This window comes from Alosa pseudoharengus, unplaced genomic scaffold, assembly GCF_046254945.1.
Source record: "Alosa pseudoharengus isolate Yale_2024_CS ecotype anadromous, Long Island Sound unplaced genomic scaffold, YU_APseudo_1.1 YU_APseudo_1.1_scf_9, whole genome shotgun sequence".
Taxonomy (NCBI): Eukaryota; Metazoa; Chordata; class Actinopteri; order Clupeiformes; family Clupeidae; genus Alosa; species Alosa pseudoharengus.
Genome location: NW_027468881.1, coordinates 13,656,863 through 13,684,463, shown reverse-complemented (window position 1 = coordinate 13,684,463; position 27,601 = coordinate 13,656,863). Strand labels below are relative to the sequence as shown.

General features: G+C 45.8%; 1 protein-coding gene across 2 annotated transcripts; it reads right to left on the bottom strand.

Annotated features, from left to right (window-relative positions):
• Nucleotides 1-24,992: 24,992 nt before the first annotated feature.
• Nucleotides 24,993-26,985, bottom strand: her9 (hairy-related 9). Of its 2 annotated transcripts, none has more exons than XM_076276561.1 (4): nt 26,635-26,985; nt 26,289-26,384; nt 26,086-26,173; nt 24,993-25,925 (listed from the first exon to the last, which is right to left on the bottom strand). In XM_076276561.1, the coding sequence occupies exons 1-4, from the start codon at nt 26,740-26,742 to the stop codon at nt 25,342-25,344; spliced, it is 876 nt and encodes a 291-aa protein (XP_076132676.1). In that variant the 5' UTR covers nt 26,743-26,985; the 3' UTR covers nt 24,993-25,341. The 2 variants fall into 2 exon arrangements, with proteins under 2 accessions (XP_076132676.1, XP_076132677.1); XM_076276562.1 differs by having other exon boundaries at nt 24,993-25,922.
• Between the last annotated feature and the right edge of the window lie 616 nt (nt 26,986-27,601).

Below are 27,601 nucleotides of genomic sequence, written 5' to 3'. Positions count from 1 at the left end.
CAAGACCTAAACAACAGAACTACAAAATTGCACATAGGGGCCAACGTTGTATATCTAATTTTTATTTATTTTTTATTTTTTAAATAAGTATCACACACACACACACACACACACACACACACACACACACACACAGTAGATGTGCAGAAAGCAGCACATGCCTCTGATCTAGCAGCCCAGATGAGATGCACTGGTGGGCAGGCAGGCGAGAGGAGCAAATGTGCTGGTCATGCATGCGGAGGAGGCCAAGAGGCCCCGGGTGAATGTGGCTCTGTGAGCTGCGTCAGGGGCCACGCACGCCTCTTTTCTCCCCACCGCCCAATAGCCACTAATCTCTGACCCCATCAATAAGACGCCTTCAGAGTCCATCAAACGGCCGAGAGGCTGTGCAGGCGGACCAGGAACTTTTGGGAGGGCGGCGGGGGTGTAGGGCTGGGGGCGAGGACCATGAAAAACACTCCCTTAATTGTCCCCAGACTCCATTTTTAAAGAATATTAAGCTGCATTAGTTGTCTGTGAGCTTTCCTCCTCTTTTTTCCCCCTCTTCTGTGGCCGCGGCCTTTCGCGTTTGGAAAGGGCCTACATCGTGTGGCCCACTCAGCCAACAGGCCATTAACCGTGAAAGTCTTTGTGGAGAGGGGTGGAAACGGACTGCAGGGTCCGGGGGCGTAAGGGGAGCCCTGTGAGAGATCGTCCGCCCGCCGGCCCGCCACCACCAAAGCTGCCTCTGGTTTACATCAGCCCCAGCAGCAGCCAAAGGCCCACACTGGGGACCACATATCTATTATGAGCCATATCTCTGGCAGTGCGCCACCACCCCCTCCCACACACACACTCACTCACATACACATACACACACACACACACACACACACACACACACACACACACACACACACACACTCACTCACTCACTCACTCACTCACTCATACACACACACACTCTCTCTCTTTCTCACACACACACACACACACACACACTCCTCCCTGAGCATAACCTGTGCCAGAGGCATGCAAGGACTCATTCCCGGTGAGGACAAGCAGATGGACGCCGCAGGGTCTAATTAGGCTATTTTCCCTGCGCGAGTGATATCATAATTCTGACGAGGTGAATCCTCCCAGACTCCCATGCACACAGATATGAACGCACAGACATACAGACAGACAGACATACAGACAGACAGACAGACAGACAAACAGACAGACAGACAGACAAACACACACACACACACACAAATTGCCTCTTTCTCTCTCACACACTAGAGACACACATACTCACTCTTACACACTTCACACCTTCATTTCCTAACTCGAAGGCAGGACAGCAGTATTGTGGGCGGATAATGTTAAAACCTGCATGTGGCATGAGCAATGGGAGCCACCCTATTAAAACTCTTCAGTTTCATCTGCCGTACCCAGGAATGGTGTGACCCGCATGGACAGCTAATTGTTGTCAGATGTTTGACCCCCAGGAGAAGGAGGGGGAGGTGAAATCAAAGCTGTGATTTGGCTGTTTTATAGCTGTCTGGTGGTGTTGGAGATTAGGAAATGTCTACAGCCACACAGCCCCCCCCCCCCCGGATAAAGTTTCACTGATAAATTGTCTCTCCAGCAGTTGAGCAGAAGGACAAAAGAAAATGTTTAAAACAAAAAGTCAGATGAAACAGACATTTCTGTGAAGTTGGTGTGATTGTTACAAGACTTTTAAAAAAAAAAATATTATTTTTCTATATTTCTAATCTTTGATCGTAATAGATGTTTTCAACTTTTCCTATTTATAGTTGTAAATGAGACTTGTGCCTTGGACCTGGCATGGCAACAGGTGCTAATTCTTGTGTTTCAGTTAAAATCTTTACTTGTGTTTTAATGGAATGAACAAAAGAATTTGATGTAGATTATAAGCTTGTTGAAACATTTTGAAGTATACTGCAAACAAAAAACTTGAGTTTGATTTCAGTGACTATAATTGATTAAAGTGTAAAATAGCCACCATTTAAAAAAGGGTTGTTCTCCAGTATATCTTAACCAAAGGGAGTCATAACCAGACAGTGTTTTAAGGAGGGTGTTTTTTTTTACAAAACCTTGAATCAATCAATAAGGGCCCATTCCTGGTCAAAAGCCATTGCCTCATTTATTCTGTGTCCAAGCCTGAATCAGCCCGGTGTCATCATGGCATAGAATATCCCCACAATGCCCCTTCAGGACCTTAAACATGGCATATGTTCTTTAGAACGCGGCCCATTAATCAACCACCATTAGCTCCTAAATAGGCTGATTCAGAAAGGGGAGAGCGAATAAGGAGTTGATCTTCTAACCCCCACCCCGCCCCACCCCGGCCCACGGCTGAGATCACGTGGACCGCGCAGCGGAGGAATTCATCACCTTGTCATCCTTTAATAGCCGCCAACGCACCAGAGAAGGGCAGAGGAATGGATGCTCAGATCCCTGAGGGAGGTAGCGAGGGAGGGAGGGAGAGAGAGAGAGGGAAGGAGGGGTGGGTGGGGGATGAGTGAGGCCGAAGTTGAGGGGGGCGGGCGGATGAGTGACTATGGTGCGATGGGGTGGGGCACTTTTTTTTCTTCCTCTTCTTCTTCTTCTCCTTCTTTTCTGTGGCAGCACAAAGCCGTTGCTGTGCAATCAGCTCGGTGGAAAATCGGGGCTCTGTGCCGCACACAAAGCCGCACAAAGGCAGGGGGCTGGTGGCTCGGCTGGGAGCGCGGCGACACAGCTGTGCCCAGGCCCTACACAGGCCCGCTTCAATATGGGCCCACCTCACATCTGTAGCGGCTCGGACGCAGCTTCCGCCAGCCCACCGCACAAAGAGGGCCCTCAGCAAGCCCTTTGTTGCCACTTCCAAGGGCCCCCCTTTTTTTAAGCCGAAATCTTAAATATTTCATTAGGCCTCCTTCGCCTGCGTCTATTCTTTCTGGCTATTATAAAGAGGGAGGCTCGAATCACCCCTTAAACCCCCCCCCCCCCCCCACACACACACCCCAAAAGCCCTCCACATTAGATAGAAGGCTGAAGTCATCAAAAGATCTCCCCCAAAATCTGTTTGAGTTTGTGCGCTCTCCTGTTGCTCCACAAACACAGAGATGTTTAAGGTGAAATTCAGAGGAAGAAAGAGCTGTGACAAAACTTACTCTCTCTTTGTGCTTCATGCTGACATTTTCCATGAGACTTTGAAATGAGTTCATGAGGATCAGGACATCAGTTAGAGTTGGATTAATTTAACACCCATAGATCCATAGATCAAAGTTTTATATAGTTTATAGTTCAATAACCAAGTTCTTAACCAGACTCCACATAACAGGATCTGTCTTTTGTGCTCCATATTGATCTTCTCCACATATTTCCGGACCACGTGTTGCACACTCACATCTACACTTCAACATGAAAAATATTTTTATCTGGCAAATAACGGTCAGAAGGAAATAGCTGCACTAGGATATGTAACTCAAAAGAACACACTTTTGAAGTTTTGTTACATAACATAACATGTATGAGACCTCTCTATAAGATTAAATCCAAATGAGAATTTACTGAATTGAATTCAGGATTTTGTACTTAATTCACTCTGTTATATTTATTTCTGTCTCTTCATAAATATGAATGTGTGTGTTACAAAGATTAAATCAACAGTTAAGATAAATGTGGACGGCAGAATTCAAATATTTCTGGTCATTCCTGAAATTACACTGGATTTATTGAGATGAGATTTTATTTAACTGTTATAATTCCCAATATGTTTTTTTTTTAATTATTGACTCTATAGAGGACAGGATAGGAGACACACAATTTGAATAATTAAATGAAACAAAACATGTTAGCAAAAATGCAACAAATTCCTGAATATTTGCACACATATCATCATGGATTATCTAATTTTTACTTGAATAAGGTGTTCCAAAAACTAAACTAAAATGTTTACAGACAAGTTAATGCCCTGTTACTTCATATTGTTGCCCACAGGTTTTGTGGAAGGCACATATATATACATATTATATATGTATATATAGGTGTTATCATCATGGAAATCATTGGCACATTGTTGACCCACACACATATTAAGCGAGAAGAGAATGATGAACCACTCCCATACAAATATTAAACACTTGTTAATAACTTTTCCTTCCATGCCACAAGGCTCTGTCAGGATGGCTAAAGAGGTCTGAAAAGGATTTGCCTTTATGTGCAGGGTTTAAACTGTCGTGCACCGATTCGGCCGCTGACAATGAAGATCTATTGTTAAAAGAGAGAGAGAGAGTGGGATGGGGTGAAGGGAGTTTTGTGGGGAGGAGTGTGTGTGTGTGTGTGTGTGTGTGGGGGGGGGTCCCTTGATTTATCCAACACTTTAAGAGGTCCTAATGAATAATTCAGTGTTATCATTCAGCGGTGCACACTCGATTATTATGTTTTTATTCTTTTTCACACGTGAGGGACCCCGCCGGCTAGGGGGTGGCATGCAAGGGGGCACCTAGGGGGAAGTAATGCGAGCGGAGGGGGACCAAACACGAAAGGCCGCGGCGCAGCACTCGGCTGTCAGCTTGATAAATATAATGTGTCACCAATTAAAAACTCATTGCCATTCTCTAATTCAGCCTGCGCCTTGTTAACCGCGGCCTGGTAGGGGAGGCGAGAGGGGGCAGCCGCGGCCTTCTGCTATACCAGCACCCGCTAGAATAGGGTCTGTTTTTCCCATCCTTTAAGAACCTCGTCCCTTCCCTTTGGCATGTAAATAAGACATTCATTCGGCGGCACTTTTTTTTTTCTCTTTGGCGGTGGAAAAAAATGACCATCAACGTCTTTGATTTGATCTTTTTTTTTTCTCTCCCCCTTTCTTTTTTCTTTCTCCGGTGTGTGAGGAAAACAAAGAATTCTATAGTTTCAGATTTTTATTCACAAAAAAAACCTCTCTTTTCTGTTCCTTTCTCCGTGGACATTCTTATGTTAATGCTGTTGACACAACTTTGTGCAATGTGGGTATACAACGCATATGAACCCTAGCAGGAGTCCATTACCGAGATGCCATTTAGCAAGCTGTTTCTGTGAGAAAGTCAAATGTTTAAGAGGCTTTTTTTGTGAGAACGGGGAATCTGAGTTTCAGGAGGACACAGCGGGAGGCCTTTTTGATAGTTTCACTGAAAATAAAGGCCTCTAAGCTTTTTTTGTGTGATGTTTGCTAAGTGAAGTCGAAAGTGTCGAGATGCAGAAGAATGCTGGTTATTCTTGAGCCATGTGTAATGCCCTTTCTTCCGTGACTGTTACGCTCTCCCACTTGTTCCCTCTTTTGCTTAATGTCCATTTAGCCTCTTTCTCTGTGTGTTTTTTGTCATTGTAAGGAGCTCGATCATTGTTTTCGCTCAAAAGGAGATAAAACAATGTCCTTCAAACATCATGTCATGTCTGAAACTACCATGGAATGCATGACTTTCTTGCAGTTGAGCGAACAGAATGAATATGTCCACACAGACACATCAGAGTGGCAGTGATGCCTGTGTCTTAGACCCCTGACAACAACACAGCCGTGAGGAACAGTCAGCAGAACTAAGCGATATTGCATGCAGACATAATCGCATTCCGCGCAGCTGGTTAATTGCAACCCTTTCTCATCACCGAGTTCCTCCCTGGCCCCTAATTGCAATGAAAGCGGTCCCTCTAATGAGCAGTGTACACATCAACTGGCACCTCTGATGTGTGGACAGAGCGCTCAGCTTTAAACAAAAGTGTCGGGTCTGTGGAGATGTGCGACTGTTTCTCTCACATCTCCTCAAAGGAAGTGCCCCCACCCCTGGCACCCAGCACCCGGCAGCAGTGGCAGTTCTCCGGTCCAGGCCAGCTGTGTTTGTCCCAGTGCAGGAGAACAGATCAGTGGAGAGCCGGCCTCTCCCTACCCACCCCAACCACCACCACCACCACCACCGTCCACTTCGGCCAGCATAATGCCCCATCTGTGTCTGTGGCCATGTCCGTCCTCTGTCCCCTGTCCACAATTGGCACAGCGGTCCCCATCGGAATGCGAAACATTTTCTGTGTGTAGTGTAAGTATGAAGAAGTGTGTCTGTGTGTGTGTGTGTGTGTGTGTGTGGGGGGGGGGGGGGGGTGAGGCGCCCTGGACGAGTGTTTTCAGGCTGTTTTGAAACATATCAAAGCCCCAGGGGGGTTGGGGGACTTGGGAGAGTAGAAGCGCTTGTGAGCACGCTGGTTGAATTAACCAGGGGGAGCCCCCTCTCTCCCCAGACCCCCCGGCCCGCTCAAAGGGCTGGGCTCATTACCACACTGTCACACGGGCCCACTGCCATGGTTTGGCACGGCCTCGTGCTCCTAATTGAATTAGACATACCCGCTTGTTTAGGGCATTGTACGCTCGCATGAGAATCCCGAAGCTTTCCCTTTTTATGCACGACGGACGCACAAGAAAAGAAACGAGGACGAAAAAAGCTACGAGAGGCCCGGGCGACACTTGTTGAGAGATCTGAGAGTTCCGACCTGTGGGGAAGAAGCAGCAGCCGGAGAGAGAAAGAGAGAGGGAGAGAGGGAGGAAGAAAGAGAGGGAACGAGAAGGAGGAGTGTGGGTCTGACCAATACGGACACCAAGATGGCGCAGTGAAGTTCAGCGATACTGGAGCGTCGCCTTAGGAGGAATGGTGCGAGGGACTTGTCACGAGCCTGACCCAGTTCCCCTGCGATCTTTGCACGGATCAGCATTATGATAAGATCTGCCTGACCCCCAGATTAGGCCTATCCACGGGCCTGCCCACTCCACTAATCCTGTACACTTAAAGAAGGCACAGCTTCTTTGCTGCATGTTATGTTCACTCATTGTAAGTAGTTAGCTTGTACATATGAAATTAGATAAACTACTCAAAAAAAGATGTTTGAATTCAACTTTATAGAGGATTTACATTGACAAATGTATGCAAACAATTCAGATCTGTGTGTATTTACAAATCTGAAACATTAACAAATATAAACATCTCCCTCCCGTGTTTATGTCTATGATTTTATATGTAAGTAAGTGTGTAAACACATGTGTGGTATTTAACCATGTGTGCACGCGTGTGTGAGTGTGTGTCTGTGTGTGTCTGTGTGTGTGCGCACGTGTCCGTGCGTGCATGCCTCCTCTTAACAAAATTTGATGTGGCACTTATTGCCGAAGGCTGCAAAACCGGCTTGGCCTCTGCTGACTCCGGCCTTCTGTCTTCCATACCGACGGCCTCTTAAGCTAACTTTAAAGTGAACAGCCGGAGCACGGCCCGGGATTTGCCCGGAGTCCTTCTTAAAAATCAAGAGGGAGGAAAAAGAGGGAAAAAAAGAGAGAGAGAGAGAGAAAAACTGTCTAATGTGATTGCCCTCTCCATTTATCCAGCCGGGGTTTAAAGAGTGCTAAGAGGGGGACGCCTCTGTGCAGCCACTACATAATGTCACCTCACTAACCCCAGGGGTTAACCAGAGATTGACACCGTAACCCGGGGGCCTGATCCGCCTCCAGTGTCTATAGAGGTGCACCCAGCTGTCAGTAATGTGCCCCAAACTTTATTCATTTAGAGATCAGTGAATGTGAAAGGATAATCTCTGAATAATTGGGACCTGTGGACTCGTGAGGAATCTTATTCCTGCGTGAGCTGTCTTTCTATCTCTCTTCTTATTTTTTTTAAAGGATGGGGGGGAAGACCTTTACCTTTGCTAAGCAAGCAGATGGGCTGTATATTTTGTGATAATCATAGAGGGCAAGTTGTTTTGTTCTTGTTCTTTATTCATGGCGAGAGAGATGACACTGGCTGAAGCTGGCTGTCAATCAGCGTAAGAGGGAGTGATCTCACCCTTATTGAATCCTCCATGGCCACCAGTGCCCTGTTGAACGCAACAAATATGCAGTGTGTGGGGACACCAGGCAAACAGACAAACGGCCATCTTGCCTCTTTCTTTCTCTCTCTCACTCCTTCACATTCTTGAACCTAAATAAATGCAGACACTATTAAAGAGTGCGTGCTTGGGATTCTTTCCCATTATTTTGGGGGGTCCTCAGACAATCCATTGGAATTTTTCTCACCATGGATATTCTGATAGAACGCAAAGGGACAATAGGGTACGTTTACAAATGGGTTCAGAAGGTGATCATATCTTTTATACCAGGTTTCAAAACATTGGGAAGGCATTCATCAAATTTTGGCCTGCTTCAGAAAAGTAGTTCCCCCCCCCCCTTATTTTTAAACACGACAACACCATTAAAAATGGGACGATCTTTTACAGTGTTTATCACATTGCACAATGACCCTGGGATTGTCCATCATAGATGTCTCAAAAAGTCTTTCTTGCCATTCAGAATCAGTCCTCGCCAACAATGATGCTTTCATAAGCGACTGACGTATGGGAGAGATCACAATGAGGTGACATGAAAGCCTGGATACAGTCTATTGCTCTGGGACAACTCCTCCGATTCTCTTTTCCCTGGGTGCGACGAGGGCCCCCTTCACTTCATAACATTTCATTGACTCCGCATAAACATGTACTTTGCATGTGAACAGCGACCTCTCCATCACCCCCGGGCACACAATGCCACCGTGAGAGGGTACGAGGGCACGGCGTGATGAGTGGCAACAGTGGCATCCGTGGCACCGCTGTGCGCTACATGCCACCTCCCCGACACCCGCGGAGGATTTCCTCGGCCCGAGGCTGGGTCTCCCTGGGAGGGCGGATGGGGACCACAATGGCGTATGAAAATGAGCTGCGCTGGTGCCGTGGCGAGCGTAATCAGTCATCACACTGTCAAATTAGCATGCGCCTCCTCTCCTCCTCCTCCTCCTCCTCCTTCTTTACTCCTCCGCTCCCGAGGAGTCGCTCGCTCGCTGTAAATGCAGACGGGTACCCTCAGATGTGGGGGTTCGGGGTCGGTAGGGCCCCGCAGCAAATAGGAAGATCCCGCTTGGAGACTGCAAACACTCGGCAGGTGACCCCTGGACGGAGGCCAACCTGCGAGGCGGCGCTCGGCTGGTACATCGGCCTTTGTTTCGCGAACATAAAGATCGGCTCTCTGGTGGAGGCTTGTGGTGAGATTGTGCGGCTAGGGCAGAGCGGGGGACAGTGAGACAACCTCGCAGCGGAGATTTTTTTTTTATTTGGGCGGGGAGGCCCAGGTTACAGAGTTCATTACTGTCATTATCTAAATGAGGCCCATCACATTCATAACTCGTTATGACCCCAGCCAAACCCCAGAGCTCACAATGTGTGGGGCCGATTTACACATTCAAACAGTGGCCTCTGACCACAAAAAAACACTGATGATAAATGAGCATGGTAATCCCTCATTACAGCCGTTTGATCTGGCTGTGTTGGGGCCACTATAGCTTCTGTCCTGATTTAATTAAGGACAGGCAACATGGGCGAATCAAAGCCCATACTGTGGCCTACAGAACTTGATGGAACTTCCTCCTCACACAACTCTTCCTCAAGTTAACACCAGTGTCAGAGTTAAGAGCAACAATCACAGAACTCTCGTCTATCCAAACATTTATCCAAGCTAAGTTCACCTCTTTAGTATACTGTATACAAACTAAATTAAATGAAAATTAAAGAGTGCTGTTATATTCTGTCCCGAAGCTCAGTCATTACAGTAGCTTTCTGACCACGTGTTATCTTTTATTTCACAAGAGCAAAACGAGGTGTATTTTCTGAATAAAGTGTTTGGAACCCTGAGGGAGCGATCACATCACATCCTGTCCCAGTTGCTGTGTTGTTATGAGGGTAAAATGACACAGATGTGCAGTGAGGGGAGCTGGTGAAGTGAGGCCGTGTGTACGGGACACTGTGAGAGGGCAAATGGGGAGATCCTCTGGACCTGAACCATCCCTGTCTTCAAGTTAAGTCAACAGAACAGCCGAGGCGTGGGCCTCAGTCCTGCGGACAGGACCGATCCTGCCCGTCTGCAACGTAATATTAATTATTGTAATAACAGGAGACAGGAGCGCACGACCCAAGACAAACAGACACGCCGCCCGCCGCACTTGGACAAATCTCCAGCGCCGGAGTCAAGCAAAATATTTTTCCCTGCCCAATCGCGAGGGCACATTGCTTCCTGTCCTGGAGAAGGCATCAGTCGGTGGCTCGACTGGCCGCCCGCTTTCCGCCCAGTGGCTTCCTGTCCTCGTGCTCGAACGGCTGAAAAACACACACGCATACACACACAGAGGACAAAATGTGTAACCTCCATACATACACAGACACGCCAAGGAGAAAACATCCTCACATATCAATATACATGTACACTCACACTCACACACACATATACACACAGTTCCCAAGTCTTCTCTGTTTGCCTGCATGGCATAAAAAGCAGGTCCTTTGGGAAAAAAAGCCGTTGGAGAGGAGCGACTGACCCACGTAGCTGTAATTGAAGCCGGCGCTAAGAGGCAGGAGAGGAATGCCTCCCAGTCTCCCTCCAGCCCAGCTGGCAGCTCATCCGCACCACAGACAAACGATAAAAACAGATCACAATTTATGGCTGGCGGCTCCAGCACAAACAAGCAGGCCAGGCTGAGCAGGCAGGCCCGGGCAGCCGCGCCGTGATGAATAGTATTGTGGCCTCTCCTCTGCCACACACAGTTAGGCTTGATGATTGAATATACCCTGCACACAACTTTTGATGTTTCCAAATATGGCCTTTGGAAAATTGATATTGGGTAAAGTGTTATTTTGTTTTTTTTGATGTTTAAAGCAAAATACAAAAATGTAAATGAATAAATACAAATAGATAAAAAGATAGATAGATAGATAGATTAAAACTAATAAATAAATGCAAATAAATAAATAAAAAAGAATAATCTAGCTTTACATTTAAAAATATTTACAATGTTTTAATCATCATAGCTATTAGATATTTTTTTATTTCTTTCTTTTTTAATCATAGTGTTATTTACCTTAAAAACACATGGGGGAAAAAACTAGGGCGCATGGAAGGCTTGCAAGTTCAGTCAAATTTTTAAATGGCACATTTTATTAGTAGTGGCATTTGCTCTCTTCCACTTGTCCTATTCAGATGTCTAGTTAGACTGAGAGATCTTGGACAGGCTGCTCAAGTGTCCAGATATTATAAATCAATGACAGTTTGTAATTCTGTTCATTTTAACAAAGGGGAAACGAATAAAAAGTCATTAAAATGACATGTGAATTGGCAAACAAACTGTTTAATTTGTGTCTGCAGTGTGAAGGGGGCTCTCAGTTTGTGAGCCGGGGGCAGCCAAAATTTACATCTGATTGGAGTTTAATGGGCCGTGTCGGGCCTACCGCCTGGTCGCCAAGGCGACCAAGCTTTTCTCAAGATTTTCAACAGGCCAAAATGTTCTTTTTTTTTTGTTCATTTGAAATGTGTCATGTGAGCCAAATGGGGTTGGAGCTTGTATGTATCAATTTGTTTCTGTTGCGGGGCCAGCAATAGCCTCGCAATGAATATATGGGCTATTGAGTCCCCGCGCACAATGGCCACAGCTGATGTGGTTGCCACAGAGAAACGCCCACACAATGGCCTGGAATGATGACATATGGTCCAACCCTGCCCAGTCTACGGCCCCCCAATAGAAGACACTGCATCGCCTGACAAAACCTCCTTGCAGGCTATTTATCTGTGCCTACTCATTTCATGGTAAAATAAACTTTTTATAAAGTTTCCTCAGCCAATGCATAAGGAGTAAAACAGAGCCGCGAAAGCCACCATGTAAAGTGGGGGAATTCATCATTAAGTGATTAACAATGGCTTCCACACCACCTGCTCCAACATTAGTATGGACATTACTAACTGGTTTCTCTTTCAGACTGCCACAAAAACAGTTTTCGAAAGAGCAGGTCACAAAATAGATACAAATAACACACATATGAACACATACAGTATTGTGCAAATATATAACAATTCTGAAATCATATGTATTTCTATCACTATAATTATATAGAATGGATGCAAAACCTTGCATGTGAAAATGTTATTTGAATGCTTTTGTGCTTGAGCTAAAGGCTATGCCAGAAAAGAAAACCTCAAAATACAAGAAGGACTAAAAAGCAAAAATAAAGTCTAAAACAGAATATCAAATAAGCCCTGTGTGAGAGCTTCTCATGCAAAAGACATTTTTACACACAGCTGTGAGAAACCTTTTCGAATTCCTGCGGCCTGCCTTCGATTTCCCCACATCTTTCTCTCTCCCCGTTTGGGAAGACATGGAAAACTTGCCAGGCTTGTGGATCAGCTGCAGGAGTGCTCCTCAGCTTTTCCAACAAGGAATGATAGGACAATTGCTCATAGATGGCTTACCAGACCAGCGCCGAGCTCCCAGATTCTTAAGATGCTCTTAGGGAGAAATATTTACCCCCTTGGAGTCTGTAAAGAAATCTGATCCCAAACCGGTCTGGGAGAGAGAGAGAGAGAAAGACCCCTAACAAGGAGCACCCTGTTTTTTTCCCCTTATTTATAACAGCAAGTGTCAAATCTGGAATTAGATATATGTGTCTAACGGTTTAGTGTTGATCCACTGGCCTTTGCTGGGTTGCGTCCAGCGCATGTCCAGGGGCGGTTGTAATGTTTGAAGAGATCTCATGTGCTTAAGTAGTAATTTGAGTAGATAGATTTATGTAGTTCAAATTTGTAAATATATCTCATGATTTTTTCATGTCTATTTCTGCATCTGGAACACTTGTTTCCTACACTAGCTTTATTTTTGTAAACTGACTTGTCAAACATTTGATTCTAAATATTTTTTAAAAAAATATTCCAAATAATCAGTCAATAACGAAATAATTTTTTATAATTTTGTCACAGTGTAAATGTAATGTGCTGCTTGGTGAAAAAAAGAATAGTACATTATAACACAAAATGTAGTCCATGAAATAATAAACAAATAGGCTATGTGAATGCAAAACAGAAAGTTATATGAAAGTAAGAAAACAGACTACATGAAAGTTATATGAAAGTAAGAAAAAAGTTTAAAGTTGAAAGCAGTAAAAGTAAAATTTACAAATGTGAGTAATGAAACCAACAAATCAAGGCATATTTATGTCTAAGCATATCACTCTCCGATATGCTCCCATTCCCCAATCTGAACATATCAAACCATATACCAGCAGAACACTTTAAGTCAAAACAAGAGAATGCACATGAATAGAGGCCCTATTTAATGGGCACAAAGGAACCAGAGAGAAAGCATCCCTCCACTATTTAGTGAGCAGCTAATTAGATTGGGAGAGTTAAGCTGTGTTTGAATAAGACATCTCATGTGCTGTCTCTTTGGATTACTCACACTGGAAAAATGAGATGATGTCATCGCTGACTTTGTCTTGCTAGAGAGGAGGTGGTGGAGGCGGGGAGAGGGGTAATTCTGTAATCCACTTCTTTTAAACTCGTAGAAAACTCAAAAAAAGAAAAGCAACCAGAAAAGCAACCAGAGTTCATGGCTTCTGTCAGCTGACTAACATTATGGAAAACATACAAGAACCAATGCTAACCATATGGAAAACATATAGGAACCAATGCTAACCATATGGAAAACATATAGGAACCAATGCTAACCATATGGAAAACATATAGGAACCAATCTCCGTGGACATTACTTGCATGATGAATCTGGGAGATTATTTATCCATTTCAGACAAAAATACAATAATGTAATTTAACATGTAAGGTAGGTCATATAAACCTATTTGTCCATGTGGTATTGTATGTGACAGGAGCCATGTGTATATGTGTTAGCAAACTGTTACACATACTATTTGTATACCTACTATACAAAAACTAACACTATTGTACTTTCTCATATCAGTAGTGTCTCATCATAACTAACCCGTGCTCTATTTCCAATACTTCTTTCCTTACTGGGTTGCAGACTTTGCTTTTGTTATGATAGATTTAGCTACTTGAAAAAAAAAAACCCTATACTGAAGAGACACTCGAACAAAGCTTCCAATCTTATCAGTCTTCCAAGATAATGACAAAAGAAAAGGGAAAAACAATATGGAGGACTAAAGAATTTAAATTGCAAGAAGTGTGTTCATGAAAAGTTTGGACGTAAGAATGTCCTGTTGGTGACATCTGGGTCAAACTGGGCCACGGTGTGTGGGGTTGAAACAGGACAACCAATTAAGAGTAACTAGATTGGTATCACACTGGGAAGTGACCCTACATTTTTATGTACTGACACGTAATTACATATAAGCACACACACACACACACACACACACACACACGTCATGCCAACACATCCGCACCTATTATGCACCTACAAATCCCAACGACACATGCAGGCAGAAAAAATCTTTCTCTGTCTCTCTCTCTCTCTCTCACACACACACACACACACACACACACACACACACCACACACACCCATACACCCACACACCCACATAGCCCTCACACTCCCACACACACCGGCACACAAACACCCACGTGCACATTGCTTTGTTGTGATTCCCCAGATGTTTCCCTTTTGCAAAAAAGACACAACTGTCTCCGTCCCAAAAAAACTTTCTTGGTGTTCAGCACTGGGACTTCTGAGAAAGCCCAGGGGTGGACAATTCCTCTGGCCCGCTCCTTATTCTCTGAAGGTGACAAAGCCCCTCTAAATATGGCTTGTTAACCCCGTCACCCCGAAACCCCCCCCCCCCCCCCCACCTCACCCTCCCTTCAGCCATCAGCCCTGCTGTCCACTGCTTGGCCGCCTCCATTGATGGGCCGATGAAAGGCCCAGACCTGGGTGCGTCCCGCTAGTGTGCGGTGGCCAGAGGCGAGTGGGGTCAGGCACCCCCAGGTGACCCAAGAACCCCCGGCCGCAACACCCCGCTGAGCACGGACAGCGGACAGTGGCTCCCCGGAAATGCACCGGTGACACCGACCTCCTAGCTGGCCCTCGTGTATAGATTTGTCATAAAATGTCAGGGCAACTGACGAGCTGACAAACACACGCTGACAAAAGTGCTCTGGCGTTTCCGCTTCCTTTATTTATATGGCATGAACTTTCACACTTTCTCTTTTCTAGCTTGCGGATGGACTGTCTCTCGCAACTCTTTCTTTTTGTCTTTTAAACACACACACACACACCCACACACAAACACACTCTCTCTCTCTCACACACACACACACACCCACACACAAACACACTCTCTCTCTCTCACACACACACACACCCACACACAAACACACTCTCTCTCTCTCACACACACACACACCCACACACAAACACACTCTCTCTCTCTCACACACACACACGCCCACACACCCACACACAAACACACTCTCTCTCTCACACACACACACACACACCCACACACAAACACTCTCTCTCTCTCTCACACACACACACGCACACACACAAATGCATGCAATAATTGCATGCACTCTCTCACATCCACAGCACCTTTTTAAATGATTGAAGCCCTTTTGATTGCACTAAAAATATCTCCTACAGGAAGTACGACATTCCAGACTGATAGCCCAGCACTACAAAGCGGAGCGAACAATAACCGTTCCACCATCGGAATCATCTGAGACAATATAGGAAGAGCGAGGCATCAGAGGTCTGTTTTTTCCCAGGCGGACTGTTGTGTCTAGCGCTGGAGGGCCCTGCTGCTGGAGGTCCAGCCATGGCAAGCGGCCACATCAAAAGAATGGGATGTCGGACACGATAAACAGATACTGGCTTCGCTGACCGCCGCGCAACAACAGGAGCGTGGATGTCAATAGACGGAAGGTGCAGATCAGCCAAGGAGAGCGCGGTCAGCCAGCAAGTGCTCTGGGCGCATCACAGCGCATTGTTGTACCTCCAAGACGGCGGTGGGCAGGAAACGATATGTCATTCCAACAATAGATCCCCTCCACCCTAGCCCTACTCGAGATAGCTGCCCTCTGTGAGTTATATTTAAGCTGGATGCTGACAGAGGATGAGATGGCTTCCCATAGCAGGAGGGACACCAGGAGTTTTTAGAGAGCGCTTCCAGTGGGAACGTGGCTGGGCCTGGGAATACACACAGGGAGTGAATGGGTGGAGGGAGCAAGCAAGCACGGAGATGAGTTGGGCACCAAGTTAACCATTGTCCCCCCGCCAGCACGGGGGTTGTTGCCATGGCTAAATAAAACAATATGTTCTTTCCCCAGCCTTCCTTCTAAATAAACCATTGTTGTTGTTTTTTTTGTATATTGTCATGCAGACATGTGAATAATGAAATATGAATCATTATGATTCTATATACTCACTCATGTGACCTCCCCTGTTGAGGGTTCAATCGTTCCCAATGCTCCGAATGCTGTATGTCTTGAAAACACAATGGAAACACCATTAATCTTGAGTCTGAACAAGACAGGTATTTGGCCAAAACTTGCAATTTGTGAATACAGTCCCATTCTCCCTTCCCTTCTGGAATGCATTACATGAGGTTCGGATGAGGAAAAGACGAGCTTGTACTGCCAGCGTGAGTGACAGTCGGACAAGCACACATTTGGCCTGAGTGATTTGTCAATGGACAGAAATGGACACAAAGAGCCATTGATTGTGCAAGGAGAAAAGGCAGGAGGACAAAGGCGGCCGGCTGTGGGATAGGTGAAGTGATCAATACTGGAGTTCTGCTCCAGGGATCCCCCTCTGAGTTTATACAGTCAGTCACAGGGAAAAGAGCAGCTATTGTACACAGAGTGGGCGCTGTCAATCAGAGGGAGTGCACTGGACACACACACACACAAACTGACATAGGAGAGCAAACTCACCAACACACACACACACACACACAATCTGACATAGGAGAGCAAACTCACCAACACACACACACACACAGACACACAAACTGACATAGGAGAGCAAACTCACCAACACACACACACACACACACACACACACACACACACACACACACACACATACACAAACTGACATAGGAGAGCAAACTCACCAACACACACACACACACACACACACACGCACACACACACACACACACACACACACACACACACACACACACACACTGTCTGGTGAACAAACACATACCCACACCAGAGGGAAAATACACAAAGACTTACACACACAGATGCAAACAGAGAAGGGTAAAGACACACACACAAACACACACACACACACCTACCACACATTCTCTTTGTCTCAAAATATTTGTAAGATTAACAAAACACACATGAATGTGTCTTTATTTCACACACCAAAATACACCTTTGGGCATACTTTCGCACACATACTGTACGTTGCCTTTCCTGCCTCCTCTCAAGCTTTTGTGCTTCGTGGTGAGCGCCTGTGTTCACCTTAGCTTGTTTTAGAGACCCGCTCATCGATGTGGGCTGGGGACAGGCTGCTGAATGCACAATCTTCAGACATAAAAATGGCCACTGATGTGATGCAACTTTGGACCTACAGTATCTGCGATGTGGATTGCTGTTTGTGCCGGAAGACTTCATTGTGTTCACCTGTTAACAGAGTAGGCATATAGCATAAGTATCTACTGCAGATCTGATGTAGTGCTGTGAGTGCACTATATATAAAGTGACATTTTTTAGGCCCGGGCAGCACCAGGTCCACAACTGAAGCGCTCTGTTGGAGTATAAAAATATTTTTAGAAGACTGGTCTAATTTTTTCAATGGTACACGCCGTTATCGCCCCTGGTGTAGCCAGTTACATTGATTACAGTGGAAATTGTTGCTGACGTTCCGCGAATGGAACGCTTCAGTGACTCCCTGTAACACAAATCCTGAGCAGCAGGCTAGGGGTTTTTACTTTGCACTGAGTCCATGAGAACTGCAAGAACTGCAGATCTTAACAACTGGCAAACGCATGAATAAATAACTGTAATGAAAACCTCAGGCTTTGGCTTCAACTGTCACAAAGCTTGTTTACGTGAGTTTGCCGTAATCCTTGCTGTCTATCACCACACTGGCACACTGTAAGCCCGCTTTGATTACTACTCAATTGTGTGTGTGTGTGTGTGTGTGTGTGTGTGTGTGTGTGTGTGTGTGTGTGTGTGTGTGTGTGTGCGTGTGTGCGTGTGTGTGTGTGTGGATGAAGGAGGGTATAGTTATGTTTGTGTGTGTGCATGCACTTGTATGGATGTGTATCGATGTCTCTGTGCACTTGTGCTTGGGTGGGTCTGTTTGCACCGTTTTAATCTTATCTGACTACAAGCATTTATCACAGGCCCTGTCTCATCAGCCACAAGTGGGCAGACGAGTGTTTATGGTGGAGAGGCTATTTATCCTGCAGTAATCGCCACGCCTGATAAAAAAATGGGCATAATTGCATGAGTACTCAAAATAAAGTGTTTGTTTTCAGAGATATGGTTGTCTCTCACACTGTTAGTGACACTAATGTGTGCACAGATTTAGTATGGACAACTGCCTATCTCAAACTCTTGACAATTTTGATAGAAACTACTTCCTCAGGTATAGACAAGAGGCTCATTTCAGTGCATTTTTTGCAACAAAACTTACAAATTTCCATTTGAATTTAATTCAATTTATGTAACAGATTTTATTATATTGCTCAATTACTTGTTGTTTCGCACAGTTTTACTTTCACACTAAATACTATTCAACTCAACAAACTTTCTGCAACATCTGAAAGAAGCCTCTGTGCTTCTCACAGAACTCACAAGTAAGCCCTGCTCTTACTGTAAATGACCCTGTCAGAGTATAAGACTTGAGGTCCTTCAGGGGAACCACCATAATGTTTACATGGTGTCTCTAAATCCCGTTGACAGGGGAAGAACTGGGACTCAAGTGTATGTGTGTGTGTGTGTGTCTGTGTGTGTGTGTGTGTGCCCAGCTGCACTCTCAACCCTGGCTGCCTATTCTCTCAGCGTCCTTTTGTTTGGAGTGAGGTCACCCGCTTATTGACACTCGGCCCATATAGCTCCTCGCATGAGAATCACTGGCCATAAAACCATCGAGTGGAAGGCACACGGCTCAAACGTTTAACATAAGAACCACAGCGCAAATAGGAAGAGAGGAGTTTACCTTCCCTCTGCATGAAAAGAAGAGGGAAGAGAAAATATAAGGGGGGGTAGAGACAAGCGCTCATAACTTTGCTCCTCCTCCCCTCCTTTCTGTCGCCGCAGACAACACTTGTCGACAGCAGTGGGGATGGGTGGGCTGGGTTTATAATTCAAAACCACATGTGGGGAAATAGCATGATAAAGAGAGGAAGACAAACAAGTTGATCTTTTGACACGTCGGCTGAAGGGAAGCTTGGAGGCACTTGAGCGATTGAAAGCACTGGCACCTTTTGAAAAGCTGGTCACATCTGGTGAGGGGATTTGTCTCCAGGTCTCCACAATATTGCCCTCGACACAGACAGTCATAGAGACAGACAGTCTCTCTCTCTCTCTCACACACACACACACACACACACACACACTATTGCCTCCTTCCACATCCCACCTATGCTCAGGAGGCCCTGTGTGTGTGTGTGTGTGTGTGTGTGCGTGTATTTGTCAGCTGCACGGCTCAGACACCAGGACATCCTGTATGAGGACAATGAGGAGCGTGTGTGGATCATGGCCGTGATAAAGTCATTATCGCCGCTGCTGAAGCTGCCTCCCCTCTAATCCCAGACATCCCAGAGCCACAGAGCACTGCTGCCAGCCACGCATCAAAGGCTTCCCATTTGTCAGAGAAATGTGCAGTTTGATAGATTTACTGTCTCACATAATTAGCTTGTTTAAACATAAAATGTGTTACACAGGAAATTCACCCGAACCTGACTCATCATGAGACTGCTCACATAGATATATAATAATCGACTTGAATGCAACATCATAGTAATCTTTGCAAAAAGTTGTTTTTTGCCGTTGTCCAGACTGCAATTTCTACAGGCTTAGTTCTATTGCAATTTCTACAGGCTGTAATGAAGATCTTGTCAGGTCTATGTTTAGCAAACGGCTGGTTGAGCTTTCTCAAGAATGCAACGGACTCTTTTTACCTTAATACAGTTGCATGAAGTGTTTATTTGTGGCTTTAACTTAGGTGTTCACCAACAGACGGATGTAGATCCTTTCTTTGATGCAAGTAAAAGAAAGTTCTCTCTTTCTCTTTCTCACACACACGCAGACACATTCTTGTGCCCACACACAAACACACATAGACACACAGACACAGACACACAAGCACTCACACACACACACACACACACACACTCTGACATGCACACACTCTGGGGGAGTGTTAGAAAGGACCGACATGAGTCAGAGATGTGAGTAAGTTCCTCTCAGGTGTCTATCTGGGGCAGGTCTGGGCTTGTGGTGAGACGCTGGCTGATTCACCCTGCAGGAGGGCACACCGCCCCCACTGAGTACCCTGTGCGTGAACTCTGCTTCTGAGCAGTCCAGCCTTCATGTGTCTGGGTGCCACACAATAACAGCCTCTCCTGTGGTCAAGGAAACGTTAAGCAAGATGTCGTCGTGACGTGACAAGTGCCACTGTAGTAAAAGCAAAAGCAAACTGCGCTGATGGAAACGTGTGGCACTGCTGGCATTATGAGGAAGTGTTGGCCAGAGCGCTGCTCGGCCATGCGGGTTTTGGACAGAGCAGAAGCTGGACTTTCCCAAATGAGGGTTGTGTGATTTGAGTGGTTTAACTTCAACCGAGAAGCTTTCCCAACACCTTTTGCTTCACATCTTGTGAAGTGTTCCAAACCAAAACCTTTCACTTTGACTCTGCGGAGATGGTGAGAAAAAGTAGAGACTGAAATTTGGCTTCTTGATGACCCCCTTCCCCCACCACCACTCCTCTGCATCTGCCTCTTTCACAACAAACAACGTGACGCAGAGCAGACGAGCTCTCCTCCACGCCGATCTGAACTCTGCACCTTCAAATAGAATGTTAACAGCTGACCTCTCCTCGCCCGATGTGAGAGATGAGGCTAGCCCCTGTAAGTAAATACACAAATAAAGCATGTCCAAGTGCTGAGGGGCTGCCTCCTTCAAGGCCACCTAGGAGCAGAGATTATAAATACCCAAGACCTCCAGGCAGTGGAGATTTAAAGGGAGAAGCTGAGTCGGGGCAAAAAGTGTGTGTGTGTGTGGGGGGGGGGGGGGGGAGATGGGGGGGGGTTGCTTACTTTCTCCCATGGAATCTGCACCATTTGCAAAGGCTTAAAGGGATGCGGCCCCCACGTCTTGAAACCAGAGAGCGTGCTGAAAAGCCAAACCTGGCCGCAGAAATACGTCCTGCAGACAAGTGACAAGGATCTGTTGGGGCCGGGGCGGCACCCCGGGCTGTGATATCCGATCGGCCCCCGGCGCGTCCTTACGTGTCTCCTCGCACCGACACGCCACCCGCTCATCCTCCTCCTCCTCCTCTGCAGCACCGGCGGCCCACCACTAGCCTGCTCTCAGGGAAAAGTGGGGCCCGCATCTATAAATATCCTCGCAGGAGAGGTTTTCAAAACACCAACGGGTGTCAAAATAAAACCGAGAAGAGAAGGTGAGACATTGACACGGGCAACCTCCACAGGGTTTTGAGGAAGTGAGTTTCTGTGCACAAAGGGCGACTTTCATATACCTGCGGCATCCAAATATGCCAGGGAACTAAAAAGAACCTGCAGAGGCAGGCCAGATATATCCCTTCCCCAGTTTCAATTATAGCTGTCAGGTCCATAGGGATCACACAGTTTGTCGACAGCAGAACCATTGTGCCAGATTATAGTTTACTATCTGAGTTAATGCCATTTCAGGAATATCAGCACAGTATTTACAAATAGAGAAATCTCCTTGTGGAGCATTTGTAGACGGGTCAAGGCCTAACTTTTATTTAGGAATATGTGGGAATAGCAGTCATGTGTTGGGACATTTAGGACATTATATGAGGTCAACTGCTTCGAATGCCAGTGCTTGGAATTAAGGGGATGCTCTCTGTGTGGCCTTGTTTTTATTTCAGATAACAACTGCAATAATATTACATAAGCATAAGACTTATGCTCACTATTAGCCAATTATTTTTTTCACAAGTATTTGGGCCATTCTCTAAACGTGATGGATGTCAACTTTACTGCAATCATCTGTGCAGTGCCTTTTCTCTGAGTGATAAATGTGTCTTGTGTACTGTGCTTGCAAGATGGTCGCGGGCATTTCCAACCACAGCGCCATGGCCTGGTGTGTCAGACTGTGACTAACCGGCAGTGGCCGCCCCCCTCTGACTCTCATGCCGATGATTGTGTCTCTCGTCTTCCTTGGGGAACAGGTGCAGGTACAGGGGGTGTCACTCTCCTCCAGCTCCCTTCCGGACCACAGGGCCCCCCTCCGTCGTCTCCCACCCACGGTCCCACACCCTGCGACCCCCGTCCCCCCTCCCCCGCCCGTTCCAACCCCCTTCCTCCCCACCCGACCCCCACCTTTCTCCCGGCAGCTTCCATATCCAAGCATGTGGAGTATTTCCTCCTGTCTTCATGAATGTGCCTCCAGCCTGTAACAGATTTAGCCAGGCTGCAATGTGAAAGTTGATGTGCTCAACATCCAGGGGGGTCGGAGCAGCAGGCTACTGCAACTGTAGTTTCCTGCTTCACAGTCTTGACCTGTCTCTAAGGGGAGGGGTGATATCTGTACACTTTTGGTAAATGACCCTTAAGCATGTTTTACTATGCAGCATGGCTTTGCTGTTGGGTGTTTTTGTGCACGTGCACCCATGTGCATACACACACTCACACAAACAGCTTAACAGCTACTGTCTTCAAAAGGCCTTACATTATAGCTTGTACCTCCTTGTGGTCAAAGTAGATACTGCTTTGTAGAATTTATTGGGTAAAAGAGTTTTTGGTTGTTGTTTATTCGACAATGAATTGTTTGCTTAACATGTAAACCATTTCAGTACCAGTAAAACACTATGATAAAACATCACAGGAAGCCTGTCAAATAAACACAGTCCAATCCAGATAGATGGACAAAAAGAATTAGGTAAACTGAAAGAGGAGTTTAGATAGTGAGCGCTGATATAATTGGCTAATATTTTAAACGACCTATTGTGGGCACTGCATGATTTGCGCGCGATTTTCAACAGTTTGCTATGCATTGACACACGAATTAACCAGAAGAGTTCGCGACCCTTACCACACAATGATTCAAGTCTCTGGGGAATTGGATTGAACTTAATGAATAAGGGAAATTCCCGCGTTCCTTTTTTTTTCTTTGTCAGCCAACCAGGCAGCTTTCTACAATTCTGTTTTAGACGCTAGTTTCCTTGTCTCCTCAATACAACGACAATTAAAACGTAAGAAGTGATAGCCGATACATTACTCGACTTACATATTCCAGATGTGCTAGGCTATCTGGTTTTAGGAAGGCACTGATAGCCTGCAGGGCCATTTCTGTGTGTGTGTGTGTGTGTGTTTAGCCTATGCGTGCGTGCGAGTGCGCGCGCTCAGTCTCGTGGATTTGTCCAGCGGCTCTTGTAATTATTATAGGCTACCCTGGCTCAAGCCTCACTTCTTGGCCGCCGCGCGTGTGCCTCTCCTCACCTCCAGAGCGCTGCCGAGCGGCCAAAGAGCGACCCGGGCTGCCAGCGGGGATTTACTGATTGGCTTCCTGCCCGGCCGCAAGCAGTCTAGTTCGCTCGGTTCTCACGACCTCCGTACCACAGAGGCATCTCTGAACTATTAACTCAGACACGCAGGCAAGGAACGGCCGCGAAGCCCACGCGTTGCCAACCAACGCTGTTGTCCAAAACCATTTTTTTTAAGGAAAAGCTTGCCTAAAGTCTCAAAACCATCATAGAAATTCTAATGACACTCATGAATGTGAAAAACTGACATGAAATGAAAAGTTTACGTTAATGCCATAGGCCTACTAACACAGATAATGGCACATGAATTCAGGAGAGTGTGATTTTACTTGTGACATTTAACATAAACATAGGCTACACACCACTTTGGCATCGTAAACGTAGTCTGTAGTATGGACAGGCTAACCCTGTGGGAATGCAATAGACCGAGAGTTGTATCCTTGCGAAAATACTAGGCTACGTTTTAAAAATAGTCTTGCTGTTTCAATAGCTGCGAACCCATGCGTACAAGAAAAGCTTCATATAGCCAGGCCGAAGTTGAAAAGTGGGCACGTCTGAGACCGGCGGTCACCAGGGTGTAACCCAATCCGGAGACGAAGGGGCCGATGACTGCAAGTGGCAGACACACGGCAAGTGCCACGCCAACAGCTAGGCAACACGTCTCCAAGTTCCGGACCTCACTCGCTGGGGAAAGATAAGTTTACAAGGAAAACATGCGCCACAGAGGAGCTGTGATGGTATGTCAAAGGGGCTTGCCTTTTAGGAGATTTGCCTGATCTTACATTGCCTCACAGTTTAGCTCTTGGTAGAACGCCTAACCTTCCGACTTAGGGCTGAGGTTAAAATAATTGTTTTGATCATTCCACCATCAATCAGCCCTGAAATGGCGCTAAAATACTGCGTCCCTTTCTCTTTCCATTCAGGTATTCGGAATAGAACTGAGCAATTGATGCACAAAAGGAAGCGAGGATCTTTCCATATTCTCTTTTCATTGAGGCAATCTGTTGGTGACATTAACCCCAAAGCGTATTTCCCAGGCTCATGAATAGGGTTTAAGGCTTCTTTAAGATCCCGCTGCATACAGGATGAGACTCTTTTCAAACTTTTAATTACCTTTTTGCAAAAGAAAAATACCCCTCCTCGCTTTTGTCACCATTCTAGCATGCACAACAGAAGACAAGAGGATTCCCGCCAATCTCAAACAAATAAGCAAATAAGTAAATCTCAATAATTAAAATACTTTTGGTAATGTGCTGTAGGCCTACATTTCCTGACATACCTACTAACCTTGTTCCAATTAGCTGTTATATGAAATTCTGAGATAGCCTGTGAGTCTTTATCACTGTAGCCTATTAATTTAGGCCTACTTAACTTGAAGGTGTGCAAGTTCTAACCTACATTAAGAAATCCAAAATCTTGTCTGATGTCGGTTTTAACTTATGATCACTGTTCAAAAGCAGAAATCAGATAGTCAGAGATGATGTTTATTTATTTATTCACCATCCAACAATAGACTTTTAAGACAAAATGACAAACAATTATAAACAGAGCTTTGGCATAAACAATGAAATATTTGTACAAAACTAAATCTTTAATATAAAAAAAGTGTTCAAGGATAAACATTTCACGTATTCTTCTATTGAAAGTACAGCATATTTATCACCAATATCCAAATTTTGGAATCAGCCAATAAATAAACACGTTAACACCAGCCATATCCAAAAGAAGGGAATCTTATTCCTACAACGGAACGAAATATGAATCATATCTCCATCACGAAAAGCTATTTATAAAGTCCTTAGTCAGTCTCATAAGATGATCTACCAGGGCCGCCACACCGGCTCGCCATCCGTCCCAGCACTGACACTGACTGGGCTGACAGCTTGTGACACACTGGCAAAGGACGTCATGCCCTGGACCGGGGATGCTGCTGTTGGCGCCGAGCTGGCATGGATGGGACTGGCATTCACAGTAACAGGCACACCAGCGTTGGCGTAAAGGGGGATGACAGGAGTTGAAGCAGAGGCGAAAGCGGGGTTTGGAATGAGAAAAGCGAATTGTCCATCGGTTGCAGGTACGAGCTGAAATCCTCCGAAGACTTTCGGTGACACTGCCTCTGAGGGGCTGAGTTTGCAACCCACTGGAGAGGCGCTGTTGATGGGCAAAGTTGACGGTAGCTGCACGTGAAGAGGCTGCGCCAGGTGAGCTTGCTGCGATGGAGATGGCTGTGGGTAGTTCATGGCAATCATCTGTCCCAAGCACCCTGATAGGTGATTGAGGAGGCGAGACCGGACTTCGGTGTTCACTCCTTCACAGGTGGACAAGAAGCGGGTCACCTCATTCATGCATTCGTTGAATCCTGCACGGTATTTGCTCAGGACGGCAGTGTCAGCTGACAGAGCTGCTGAACAAGAGAGGCATATCGTTAGAGGTCTGGCCTAACGGATTAATCTCCTACCTATTATTATGAGAAACCTATTCTAACTGTAACCAATTTAATTATTTTGACCATCGTTCTAGCCTAGGCCGACGGAAAGGGCACGCATCGCAAACTCTGAACTTACCGGTCATCTGCACTCGCTGCAGGTTCCGCAAGTGTTTCACTGTCATCTCCAGAATATCGGCTTTCTCCAACTTAGAATGTCTGGAGCTCTGTGAATAAAACACGAAATGCATTAGGTCGGAGCAATTTAACTGACTAAGTGGTACGCGTTTATAATTGTTAGCCTAGTTGGCATATGACTGGAAATGTTTATCAGCCACTTACATCTTTCTTAAGTGCATCAAGGATGAGGGTCTTCAGTTGACCAAGGCTTTCATTTATTCTTGCTCTGCGGCGTTTTTCCATGATAGGTTTTGATGACTGCAAGAGAAAAGCAAAAACAAAAACCATGTCAGCTTGTTAGGCTTTGTTCATCAACGAGATTAGCTGATAAATTACCTTAAATGCCCGGAATAAACTAAAACGTTAACGTTGGGCTAGCTTAGGCTACAGCCAGCTGTTTAGCTCACCTAAAGTTAGCCAAAGTTCACAAAAGTTTAGCCTAACATTTGTCTGAAGTTTTTTATTAGCCTACTTTTTTATGGAGGTAACGTTATTACACTCTATTTACCTTTCTGTGCTCACTGGCATTTTTTGGTTTGTCCGGTGTATGGGATCCGCTGGCAGGAGCCCCAGCAATTGGGGATGCTGTGGTTTTCTCCATGGTATCGGCTGGCATCTTGAAGTTAAACGTAAAGCCAAAGTTGAAGAAAGTGTGTATATTCCCTTCAGCGTTGAAATAGTCGTCCGTCAATTGAACTACCAAAGACAGTGAAGCTATGATATAGCGATATGCTTGCCACAGGGGAGTGGATAAGTCCCACTGATGAGCTATGTCACTTCTGGTCACTGAACTGTCATATGAGTACACGAGCGTGTGTGGCGTACGCCTGCGTAAAGCAAGTCAAGTCTCCCACCGCCACACGCCAGCGGTATTTATAGATAGATCGCATGCTCCCAGTTCGTGTGAAACCCTCTCTGCATTCTTTCCCACACTCGCCTCAGCCAATAGGCGCGCGGACTCACCCATTGGGCGCGGGGCAGACCGCTGATTGGACAACACCCCCGCGGGCTGTCAGTCACGCGCTGCTCAATCAGCCCTGGAGGGACAAACAACAAAGCGGCGAGTGCAGTCGGTCTGGCTGTGAAGTGATAAGGGGAATTGGGGGAATGCGCTGGCTGTTTGCTACCAACTTCTTCCCTTTTTCATAGACCTTCCAAACATATCTGTTATACACGACACTTTTAGCAATTCTAAAAACATTTCAAGTTGGCAATTTGCTGCAGACTTACTGAAAGAAAACACTGTTTATCAAATGTATTCAGTTTAGGGCAAGCATGTTTTGTCACAATAACAATGTATATTCACTATAAATTGAATGTCATAGTTTCTATATTGTCGTTTTTCCTTTTATGTGTACTATTTCAGGTCACTAGCAATAAACTTAATAAGTATTCACTTGCGCTTCAAAGCAGGCAACAGCTGTATTGGCACGCGAGGCGGTTCGAAGCAGCACGCAGGAAACCAATGGCAGCCG

Bases quoted from the DNA above. Each gene is read 5' to 3' on its own strand.
- her9 (XM_076276561.1), bottom strand. From the start codon at position 26,742: ATGCCAGCCGATACCATGGAGAAAACCACAGCATCCCCAATTGCTGGG. The intron at 26,174-26,288 runs GTAAGTGGCTGA...TTTTATTCACAG, and splicing joins TTGATGCACTTAAGAAAGAT to AGCTCCAGACATTCTAAGTT. The intron at 25,926-26,085 runs GTAAGTTCAGAG...TCTCTTGTTCAG, and splicing joins GCAGCGAGTGCAGATGACCG to CAGCTCTGTCAGCTGACACT.